The 12536-nt window shown below is 41.8% G+C and overlaps 1 protein-coding gene across 4 annotated transcripts in view; it reads left to right on the plus strand.

The window, feature by feature from the left end:
- Positions 1 to 820: 820 nt before the first annotated feature.
- The window catches only part of RIMS2 (regulating synaptic membrane exocytosis 2), a 464483-nt gene continuing 452767 nt past the window's right edge, over positions 821 to 12536 (plus strand). For all 4 annotated transcript variants that reach the window (XM_042462971.1, XM_042462968.1, XM_042462972.1 and 1 more), the window contains exon 1: positions 821 to 1975. In XM_042462971.1, the coding sequence (XP_042318905.1) occupies positions 1800 to 1975 (176 nt within the window). In that variant the 5' untranslated portion in view covers positions 821 to 1799. The remainder of the gene's footprint in view (positions 1976 to 12536) is intronic.

Below are 12536 nucleotides of genomic sequence, written 5' to 3' on the forward strand. Positions count from 1 at the left end.
GTAAGGATTCTGTTTGGTGTAGTATACGAGGAGGTCAATGGTGTGGGGGTGACGCCATGAGTTACCACAGAGGGTGTCACTAACCCTAGGGACACCACTCAGTAACATTAGTACAAAAACACGACTAATGAATCTATATGAGTGCGGTGTAGGAGGAAGATACTGAGGGGGTGAATGGAGTGACACCATGAGTTACCTCACTGGGTGACACTATTACTAGGGATGCCCCTGAGTGCCATTAGTACCAAAAACACGACTAAGGGTTGTGTATGGTGTAGTGTTGCTGGAGGCCTATGGGGCAGCTGAGGGTGACATTGTGAGTTACCACACTGGGCGACACTAACCCTAGGGATGGCACTGAGTGCCATTAGTACCAAGGACACGACTAACACCTCTATAGGAGTGCAGCAGAGGAGGAGGAGGGGTGACTGAGGGGGTGAGGCCCTGAGTTGCCTCAGAGGGTGACTAACTCTAGGCAGGCCTCTGTGGGCCTCGCGGGGCTCTGCCCCCCCCATCTCCTCCTCCTCTTCCGTTTCCCTTTCTCCTCACAAAGACCCCCCCCCAGTTTAAATAAATAAACAAATGTAATAGAAATGTATGGGAGGAAGCCCACCGGCGCCCCTGCTCCTCCTTCCCCTCAGAGGCCTCTTTCTCTCCCCACTACGAGGGCGAGGAGGAGGCTGGCCTCCTGTCTGTCTGTCTGTCTCTTTGAGCCCGGCGTGAGGGACTGGGACGCCATTTCCCTTTAACAGCCCCCTCCCTCCTCCGCGCCATTGGTTTGGGAGAAGGAGGAGGAGGAGGAGGCGAGGCCTTGCTCCTGTTCTGCGAGGGAGGAAGATGGAGAGGAGGCGGAGGAGGGGGGGCTCCCTTCTCCTCCTTCTCCTTCTCCCCGTGACGGCGCCCTTCCTCCGCCATGCCATGGCTTAAGGGGCTCGCCGACAGCAGCCCAGCCCCGGAGGGAACCGCAGGCGGCCTCCTCCACAGCAGGCCCAGGCCTGGGAGGGCCAGGAGGCGGCAGAGGCAGCCAGGAGCAGGAGCAGGAGGCCTCGCTCAAGCGGCCCTGCTGGTCTCGGAGGGAGGACCCGAAGCCGGCGGAGGGAGCCCCTGGGGCCGACCCTGCCCTCCTCCTCCCGCTCTCCCTCCATGGACACCGGCTGGGGATAATGGTCCGCCCTGAGCCGCCAGACCCAGGCCCTCCTCGCCTCCGGGGCTGCTCTCCGCGCCTCAGGACATCGCCATCGCCTCCGACAGCGACGACAAGGGGGCTCCTTCCCGGCCGCCTCCACTCCGCTCCTCCCAACCCTTTCCCCCCTTCGCCAGGGCTCCAAGCGGGGCTTCCTTCGGGGCCTCGGAGGCAGTGAGCCCCGGGGCACTCCTTCCGCCTCTCTTTCCCCAAAAGCCCATTAGCCACCCCGACGCCATTGCACCCTCCATTTGCCTCTTCCTCCTCCTCCTCCTCCTCCTCCCTTTCCTTAGCTGTCTCTCTCTCTCTCACAAAAAGCGGGTCTCTCCTTCTCCATTTTATCCCCCCCTAAAAACCCCCGAGGTGTTTGTGTGTTTTTGTTTCCTTGGGGAGAACAACAAACAACCGAAAGAGAGGAAGCTTTTCCCCTTCTTCACTGGAGACAGCGAGGCATTCATTGGAATTGGGCTGGAGATAGGCTTTATTTTATCTCTTTAAAGAAAAAGGGGGCATTGGTTTGTATGTGTTTCGCCCAATCGCTGGCCCTCCTCCTCTTCTGGGTGCCATCCTTTCCCAAGCCCTCTCTTTGTGGCTGAAGCTCCCTCTGCCCCACAAAATGTCTGCCCCCATCGGGGCCCGGGGTGGCCCTGCTCCCCAGCCCCCTCCTCCTCCTCCTCCTCCTCCTTCGGAGCTGCCAGACCTCAGCCACCTCACGGAGGAAGAGAGGAAGATCATCCAGGCCGTCATGGACCGCCAGAAGAAGGAGGAAGAGAAGGAGCAATCCGTGCTCAAGTAAGGGGCTGCTCTCTCTCCTTAGCTGCCTTGCTCTCTCTGTGTTGGTGTGTGTGTGTGTGTGTGTCTGGGGATGATGGGGGAGACACTCCTTTTGGGGGCTGCTGTGGAGGCCTAGGCTGCTGCTGCCTCCTCTTCCTCCTCCTGGAAGGGAAGGAGCCCTCCCTCTGCTCTGGACTGGGGCCAGGCACCCAAAATGGCCGCACAGGTGCTCCCTCTCTCTCTCAAGCAGAAAGGGGCTGAGGATGCTTGCAGCTGCAACTGGGGATAAATAGGGTGTTATTTGGCTCCCCCATTGCAAGTCTCTCCCTGCCTTTCTCTTCTTCTTCTTCTTCTTCTCTCCCTCTCTCAGAGACTATGGTGGGACTGTTTTGTGTGTCTCTGTGTGCCCAGGCCTTGCAACTGTCTGGTTTGGGGTGGGCTTGCAACACAGAGACGCCATTTTCCCCCAGCAATAAAGGGGAGCCCTCTGGTCTGTTTTATTATTATTATTACTATTATTTTGGGCAGGGAATGAAGGTGTGGAGGGATGCCCACAGGTGCAGAGGCAGACAAGGGCTGCTAGGTGTTTGGGTTTTTTTTTTTGCCAGGATGCCAACAGCCAATTTTAACATCCTCCTTTTTTAATTGTGTTTTGATACGGTGTTGGGTTATTTTATGGCTAGGTTTGAAAGCCTGGTTGGCTAATGTAGAATAAACCTGAGCTTGAACTGTGGACAAACACATACACTAGTATTACTGTCTCATTTTAGTAGTGTTTTAATATGATATTGGGTTGTTTTATGGTGGGAGTCAAAAGCCTGGTTGGCTAATGTCGAATAAACTTGAACTCTATCTATCTATCTATCTATCTATCTATCTATCTATCTACACACACACACACACACACACACAAACCAATCTAACTGCCCCATTTTAATTGTGTTTTAATAAGGTATTGGGTTGTTTTATGGTTGGATTCAAAAGCCTGGTTGGCTAATGTATATTACAGTGTACACACACACACACACACACACACACACATATATATATATACAGAGAGAGATAGGGATTCTCCTGACATCCCTAACCACAGGGCTGTTCAAGCCAGAGCCACTTTGCACAGGAGGAAAAGACAGTAGGTTCACAGACAGGCAAAGGAAATGTGCTCAGGACCTGAGCAGCTGTGTCAATAAAACCCTGCCTGGACAGCTCCCTGGTGCTGAAGTCGTTTCAAGGAAAGCCACAATAGCAGCCAGCCCAGAGCCTTCTTTCCTTGAAACGACTTCAGCACCAGGGAGCTGTCCAGGCAGGGTTTTATTGACACAGCTGCTCAGGTCCTGAGCACTTTTCGTTTGCCTGTCTGTGAACCTACTGTCTTTTCCTCCTGTGCAAAGTGGCTCTGGCTTGAACGTCCCTGTGGTCAGGGATGTCAGGAGAATCCCTGTTTCTCTCTCTGGATTCCTTCCCTCCTTTCCAAACAAATAGGGAGTTTGAGGTGGTTGACCAGTTTCCTGGTCTGGCTGGAGAGGGGAACTTTCCTTTGGGGATGGGACCACATTTGAAGATAGTGGTACTTGGGTTACTTCAAGAGATGGTATTTGTGATTGTACCACATTGTGAAGAAATAGCTCCAAGATATCTACATGTCTTTGCATGTGTGTGTATGTATGTAGTCACACACAAACATGCGCATTCATATATATATAGTTCAAGTTCAAGTTTATTCTACATTAACCAACCAGGCTTTTGAATAAAATCATAAAACAATCCAATATCATATTAAAACATAATTAAAAAGGGACAGTTAAATTGATACACAGACTGAAACACACCAATTTAACTGTCCCATTTAGTTATGTTTTCACATGGTATTGGATTGTTTTATGGTTTTATTCAAAAGCCTGGTTTGTCTTATGTAGAATAAACTTGACCTACACACACACACACACACACACACACATATAGAGAAAAGAAATCTCTCTCTCTCTCTCTGTATATATATATCTCTTTGGTCAATTCCAAGAACCATGACTTGCTTGTTGATTTGCAATTTGGACCCATGATAATCTTTGGACTTTTTGGAGTTTCTTCATTCTCATGTAGCCACATGTAAAAAAAACCTCCCCTTTTTCTTATGTAATGGGCAAACTGACCTCTAAATTATTGTTCACTGCTTTATGAAAAAGTTATTACAGCACTGCTGTAAGTCATACTGCTGTGTTTTAATTTTGAGAAAGAGACACAGGGTAGCATTTTGTCACAAGAGTGCAAATAAATGCTTCAGAGTTTAAATACTGCTAAAAATACCCAGTCAAAATTACTGGGCAATCATCCTGTCGTTAACCTATTGTCTTGTTGAACTGCTGATTTGAAATCTGCAGCTGGAAGCTGCTCTTGGCTCCTGGAATTAGTAGATGGTTAGTGTTGAAATCAGTGTATCATTAGCATCATAAGAGTGTAGAAATAAAGTATTATTTTCAGGTAATTTTTATTTCTTTACAAAGAAGATAGATGCTGAAAGCTTTTACATTTTTCTTAAGCTTAATGAGAATAATAAATTGAGCTTTGTGGTTTAAAGACAGCCAGTGTCTCTTACATTAACAGCAAATAAAAATGAAAATGTCTCTGCCACTCTGTTTCTGACTAATAATTGTAAATATTTTACACTTTGAGCAGACACTTGTGTTCCATTTAAATGTATCTTAAAATATATATTGAAAATAACATAGCCATAAATCTAGCAGATTAATAATATACATGACTGCTTTCAAAACATGCTGGCAAGCAGTGAATTGCCAGTAACTAAACAAAAATCTCAACAGTTACAAACATTTTGCACCTTTCCTAGTTGCTAGCTTCAATTCTGCTTCTTTTATATTTAACATAACATAACATTTGGAGTATAGGCTTTAAAAAAACAATATGGTGATGAAATTGAATTAATTATAAAGAAATGGCATAGTTTGTAGAAAAGTTACACAAAAAGTATTTGAGCAAAAATATCTGCAAGTGAAAAATATTTGAAGGCAAGCAAGCCTTTCTGTGATAGATTTTGTCTAAAATTAGAGAAGAGAAAAATGCATAGGGTTGTAAAATAGAATGATATTGCACTAGAACAGTTAAGAAAAACCTATGCATTTACATGTCTTTGACCCTCAGACCTCCTCAGAGTGGCTGAATGGGAGAAATAGGAAGAAACTACCCTTTAAAATACTATTTATAATATGTTATGAATGGATTAAATGTGGGTTCTTTGCATTTTTAAGCTGGTGTGGAATAAGACAAGCACACTTGTCAGTGTATGTTTTCTAATGAGATTTTTACATGTGCTCCTACAGTGCAGTCCTATACATGTCTAGTACTCAGAAGTATGCCTCACTGACTTCAGTGGGATTTTCTCTCAGTTAAGTTTGAAGAGGGCTGAAAAGTTAGACTGTCATGTGATTTTTGGATGTAGATGAAACAGTACACAGAATGGCATGCATTGATGCAGCTGGAGCAGCAAGTGTGAGGCACGTAGAGTATCCATCATGCTTTGCTCTGTGTTAGTGGCAATCTCATCCACACGCTTTACTACAAAATAGTTGTGTGTATGTGTTCTATGTTACAGATGGCTCAGTGGTAGCTCAAAAAAAAATAGAGACTGTGTTAATCGTATTATTCATATTCATGGTCCTTGTTATGCTGTTTCTCAGCATTGTCCATTTTTGTGTAGAGTAACAGTTTTGCATGATGTCACTGTAGAGCTGCAGGTGAGAATAGTGATCCCTAGCAATTTTTACACATTTTCCTGTACTGTACTGTTGCAACCTCCTTAACATGACACTGGTACAGTGCTACCCAGTCACACATGACAATTGTTTGGCAACCCAGTTCTTAAATGTGTGTGTGTGTGTGTGTGTTTTAAAGGCCCTTCTTTCTCTCTCTCCCCGTCTCCCTTCCTTGCCTCCCTCTCAAAATTCAAAGATACCTCCAGTGGTTGAATTCATTGTTAGAAACTCCCCATGTTTTTCCTATAGCCAGAATTCAATGCAAAGGGGGCTTTTCTTTTTCTTAGTAGCAGTAACTGTAAAAATAATTTGAGTTTTCTTCTTAATAGTCTCAATAGTTTCCATTTACAAAGAGGAATGTCTTTTTTTTTGGTTTGGTTTCTTATAGAAATATAGAAATGGTCATATGGCTAGCTCAGGTATCTTTTTTACTGACAAAACATCACTGAAATTAAGATATGTTTGTACATGAAGTAACTTAATCTGAAAATGGAGCTGACACTTGTAGAGCCCTTAACAGAACTTATGATAAACATTAAAATATAGGAAGTAACTTTGTACAATAATAAACATTGATGAATAGAAACACACTGTTTTTCCCCTCATACCATTTCTATTTTGTCCAGATTGTCTAATGAGCCTGTCACTGTGGTATTGGAGCGGTTACCAGAAGAGTGTTTAGTAGTGTCATTAGCATCTGTCACCTCAATGACTTTTTCTTTCTTCCTCCTCTGAGAAGTGTAGATTTAGATATGTATGTGTGTATATTCCCCAACTCACTGCATTCTCTCCTCCTCCTGCTGTGCTTCTTTTGAAGAAACAGAGAGAAGTGGTGCAGAGTTAAATCAACAGGAGTTCATCTTGATAAGGTCAGCATACATTCCTGCTGGGATTTGCTGCAAGTCGATGACATGTGGAATGGACATTTTGCAGAGTTTTGCTAGAAGCACCTGCTTTTGCCAGGTTGTGTCCTATGAAGGCCCTAGGTGAAGCCTGTCCCTGTGGAGAGAACTCCACGAGAATGTACCATGGTAGTCCAAGATGATTATGTGGTTGTTGAGATGGCTCTCTAGTTTAAATATATCCTGTGTATTGAATATATGAGAAGTGAATATTGCTATTAACCTTATTAACCTTATGTTTCAATTACAGTAGTTGGTTGATACACTTTTATTCTGTTGAAATGTAAGCCTAATGAGAAAATCCAAGAAACTTTTAATAAAATCAGTAGTTCCTCTTGGCCAGTATTCTGACAATTACCAGTCAAGTTCATGTATGTTGTCCTATAGATATAGTGGGAAAATGTGAATACTGCTATACTTCCACAACATCTACAGTTTCCATGAGCATTGCGTTTACACTGGACTAAATCTGATGTTATTCCTGCCTAGAGTAGATCATTGAAATCAGTTGGACTTTAGTTAGTTGTTGTTAATATCCTATTTATTTCAGCGTATCTACATTAGATTTAGCCAATTTAGCAAAGGGTATAAAACTTCTTAAATAAATAATTTGTCCCTGAATAGGGTAGGTAGGATTTTGTGAACTCTGTGTGAATTCAGATGCTTTAAGTGTGATCGTGTAGGTATGGTAATTACATAAGAATTCACATTTCCCCATCATGTATAATATCCAGGAGTCACATATGAACTGGATCTAAAGTTGATGCAATGACAGTTGTACCTGAACAAAGTCATAAAACATGGAACTGCATCAATATTACAGAGATCCTGGAACATTTCAGAAAAATAGGTGGTTTTCCAGATTTTTAAGCTTTGGTTACCAAAGGGGGTCACTACCATTTTTTAAAATCCATGTAACAGAAGTTATTATTTCTGTTTTTTTTCTTTTACTTGGTTTTCAAATTTTAGTTGTGGATCTTATGAATATTTAAAATTTTGGACTGCCTGAAGAGAAATTTTATTTAGGTATCCCCTAATTTTAGAAGTATGAAAAAACAGTGCAACATCTCACATGTTAATGATTTGATAGACATGTATCATATGCATTTTTTACTGGACATCTCTTTCTAGATGACATTTATTCCTAATAGGAAGAAATAGAGTTTTTATCAGAGGTGGATAATGTATGGCCCACCAGATGGTGTTGGACTCTAATAACTCTCATCAGTTTTGGCCAGACTGAGCAGTTGTTAGGGTAATGTTTTTTGACATACAACAAAGTCTTGTTCTGTAACTGCTTCAATCTCATAGGGGAATCTGGTATCATCTGTGAGATCAAAGCAGGTAAAGTCCCAACTGGCAAAAAGCATCAGGTCATGGTAGGCAAGGTCAGGTTAAGCAGATATAATCTGGTCAAGACACAGCAGGCAAGGTCAAGGCAGAAGAAAAAAAGAGCTTGGATAGCTTGAAGTGTATCCTATTGATTGGAATTCTCTTCTACTAGGACAACAGTAGAATTTTGTCTCAGCAGGGAGTTAAAACCAATTTAAGTTTTATGTATGCTGACAAGACCTGTAGCTTGGACACCAGTGTCGCACCTTTCCTGTCAAAAAACACCCAAAATCCACAAAACAGTGATACCTTTATGCCAACCAAAATGCACAAAATGCATATCTGAAGCTTTCAAAGCTGCATTGGCTTCTTCATCAGAGAAAAATTTAAAAAATAATATAGGAGAAAAAAATTGTCAATGTTAGTCACAAGGCTGCATTTTGTCAAGATGCAGCTGTTCTCATTTCAGGTGATTTCGGAGATATATTCATGCAAGCAGGCCCCTCCTCCTTCTGTCCATGTGGATACTTCAGGAAATAATAATAATAATTAAAAAGCAAGACAAATAGACGGATTTTGAATGTTACTGTACCTTACTACTGTACATATCTAACATGGCAACCCTTGGGTACCTTTCCTGTGTGAGCTGCTTAGATTGCCAAGTGTCCAGGTCTGATTTTGTACCCTGATACTTCTGTGAGATTGGGCAGATGATGCTTCTATGAAGGACCCATCCTCTCTCTCAGGGGATCATTCTAGATATCTGCCAGGAAGAGACCAGTATAAATCTGACTCTTAGGATGTAGCCTGTGCTTTTGTCTCATTTTCTGTTGCACAATAGAAAGTGTGAGGACTTGGGTTCATGATAAAACATTATCTGGAGGTCCTGAAGACCCATATCTTGCTATAGGGAGAATATTGATGGCAGTAGCATTTCATTTCCTTTAAAGTATGTCTGCAGAACTGCTTAAAAACGTCCATGAAATGATGTGAACTTCTGCTCATCTTCAGCTTTATTTTCCAAGAGGCGATTCAACTGCCATATAAAGTCCACCATGAAAATCAAAGATCCTACTAACATCATTTTATTTGTTAATTTATCGTATGCTTTTTGATCAAGGTGGATGATATGCAGGCTGGAAATTTAACTCGGCTGAAAGATATGGCACTAAAGATAGTTATGATTTTCTGGAAAGACATCATAGAAAATTCCAGCCAGTCTTACTGTGGGATGGATTATCACATTTGGCCATAATATATGAAACATAAAGGGCCAACTGTTGTTATGTAATTTTTGTGTGCTTTTCCTTGCAGATGGGTTAGAAACTTCAGCTATTGCACAATGTTTCATCTGAACATCCTCATAAAAGCAAGCAGTTGAGAATATGAACACTTTTGTGGAGGGAAGCTACACTGATTTCTGTGTCCAATTCACAGTACTGACTTTCTCCTGTAAAGTCATACCTGTGTGACAATTACGGCTTGCCTGCCCACATGTGAACAGTTTCTTAATTTCACCTGTTAGAGATTCAAACTATTCTTTGCTCAGCAAGGTAAATGGGAACAACTGTAGGATGGTGTAGATCATTTTTGGCAGTGGCTCTTAAAATCTGGAATACAGTTCCTGATGAAATAGTAAGTGCACCAATTTGCTGATTTTTTAGGGAACATTGCAAGACATTTCATTCCAGCTTTCTGAGGAATTCAGTGCTACTTTGACAGATTGAGTCATGGATTTTTTTCATTCTGTAAGTGTTTTATGTAGATTTATAGAATGATTACTGTAGATTCTGAGAAGGGTATCAAAAATAGTACATATAAATATACCGATTACTTTACTTCTTGTCCTTATAAATGAGTGAAGGAGAATTCACATAGGAGTATATGTTTTTGAAAAAGTAGCTTTGTTTGCTGCAGTTGCTAGAAAATATCCGCTTGTTATAGTTCATAACAAACCAATTATATCTATATCTATCCTGAGACATAAGTCCAAAACCCACTGCAGAAATAAGTTTGAGACTGCTTTAACTATTCTCGCTCAGTGTTAGGGAATTCTGGGAACTGTAGTTTTGTGACACATTCAGCCTTCTTTGTCAGAGTGCTCTGGTGCCACAATAAACTATAATTCCCAGGATTCCCTAGAACTGAGCCAGCCAGGGCAGTTAAAGCGATATCAAACTGGATTATTTCTGCAGTGTGTTTTGGACCATAGCTGTGTTAGTCTGGTATATAAGTATGAAAAAGGCTCTTGTAGCACCTTTGAAACTAACTGTGCAAAAGAAGTTGTAGCATAAGCAGCTGAGGAAGTAGACCAGGTCTATGACATCTTAGGCTACACATTTTCCCCCCATCTATGAAAAAATGCAAAAACCCACACCAAACAATATTTTTCGATACACTAGTAGAAAAATTATAGGTTTTGGCTGTTTCTCAACATGTTTTAAAGAGATAGCCATAAAATATCAATTTAAACAGAAAACTACAAAGAGAGAGCATGGTGAAGATGTTGATAGTAGGTATGGGGGAAAACCTTATGCTTACCTTATGCTCACATCCTAAATAAATATGGAAACTGAGATACTGTTTACAATTTTTTGAAATTTTGAAACAGTTCTCCATTTGAAATATTTGCACATATGCATAGTAGGGGAAATTGTGTACAGATATACTTTTATTAATGAAAATAATATTAAAATCATACTGGGGAAAACTGCCTCCAGAAAGCATATATTCAAAAATTTTTGTTCATATATATATAGAATTTTTGTGTGTGTTCAGTGGGCCATTGATATCCTCTGGGGTTTAGTTCCAGTACCCCCTGTGAATACCAAAATCTGTAGATGCTATATATAAAGTTGCATTATATACAATGGTGTAGTAAACTGGTGTCCCTTATATAAAATGGAAAAATCAAGGTTGGTTTTTGGAATTTAAAAAATGTATATTTTCAAGTTCTAGATGGTTGAATCTGTGGGTGCAGAATCTGTGGATATGGTGTGCTGACTGTATATTGGGGTTTGAACAGGGAGATGCATATGGTTTTTGTGTGAATACATTAAAATCACATGTGGATGGGGAATACAATAATAAAAGCCTGAATGTTGGAAAAATAAGTGAAACGAAACTAAAATTGACAGATTCAACCCTTGATAGGGAATACTGGTGAAGAAATATGCTTATGTGGAAAAGACTATGTGGCTTTGGAAGGCATATAAGGATGACAGAGGGGTGAAGTAGACCGGCAGGGTTGGCCCCTGATTGTCCTGGGACCACAGTGACTGGACACCTTGGTCCTGAAGCCAGCTGCTGCTGTGGTTCTCAACAGGCCATCAGCAAGAAGCGCTTTTCACCTCTTCTTTTCTGGCTGGCTTCAAGCTGCCATAGGCAGCCACAGAACACCTTCTGACTGATCCAGGGGCATGCATTGTCTGCATGCCATGCCCCTGAAGCTTCTGGAAGCCACACGTTTTGGCCCATGTTTTTCAAGCCAGGGGAAAATGAAGAGGTGGAAGAATATTATCTTGTGCTGTTTTTCTCAGTCTTAGGTTTTTATCTTGTTTTCAACTGATCTTGTAAGCTATGGTGCTACTTCTCACATGATTTCTCTGCTTATTATCTTGTCTTACAAGTGGGACTTCAAAGTATAACCTGTCTTCCCCTCATTGCAATAGCAAATAACAGGTACTGCTCTACTGTGAACTGAAGTTCTGTAACAGAATACTTGCTCTGGACTAATGTTTTACACACTAGGGTTGTGGTACAAAAAGATTTAGGGCAGATTATTTTGGAAGGAAAAGGTGAGACTGCATAAGGTAGGATTTCATAAGATAGGACTTCATAAATAGTCCTTGGAGAAGAGAGAATTAACTTGAAACAAAATGAGATTATTCACACATTACAGTGTAGGATCTGATAGCCTATTTCTCTCAAATTGTATTGATCTTTATGTTAACTAATTAATGCATTATAGTTCAGGAAGAAAGCTAAATCACAGATAATCACTAATAATTGTTCACATGCAATCTGGCTAGCATGCAGTTCTTATTCAACTCTTCTCAACTATTCATTTTATTACACAAGGAACCCTGGTGGTGCAGTGTTTAAATGCCACTACTGCAGCCACAACGTTGTAAGTTCGATCCTAGAGGAGGCTCCAAGGTCTATTCAACCTTCTATCCTTTCGTAGGTCAGTAAAATGAGTAGCCATTCCATAGCTGATTTCCAGTGATGTAGTCAAGTCTTTTGCTCCAAGTCTCAAGTCGCTACCTTTAAGTCTCTAGTCAAGTTTCAAGTCTTTGTAAGATACTTTCAAGTCAAGTCTCAAGTTTGGGAGCTAACTTTAACACTCCCCCCCAAAAGGAAGTGGGGTGCATTTCTTGAAGGGGAACAGCAGATATGTTAGGCAGTGGGTTGGAAGTGGGGCTTGAGGTCTGCTCAGAAGCTTGTCTTTGCTGCCCCTCAGAGGAGCCTTCTAATGCATTTGCTGCTCCCCTCCAAGACATGTGCCCCATGCTCTGGAAGCAGGTCTTGCATGCTGCTCGAAATGAATGATGCCAGCAAGTTGGTTGTTAAAAA

The sequence above is a fragment of the Sceloporus undulatus genome, chromosome 4, assembly GCF_019175285.1.
Source record: "Sceloporus undulatus isolate JIND9_A2432 ecotype Alabama chromosome 4, SceUnd_v1.1, whole genome shotgun sequence".
Classification (NCBI taxonomy): domain Eukaryota; kingdom Metazoa; phylum Chordata; class Lepidosauria; order Squamata; family Phrynosomatidae; genus Sceloporus; species Sceloporus undulatus.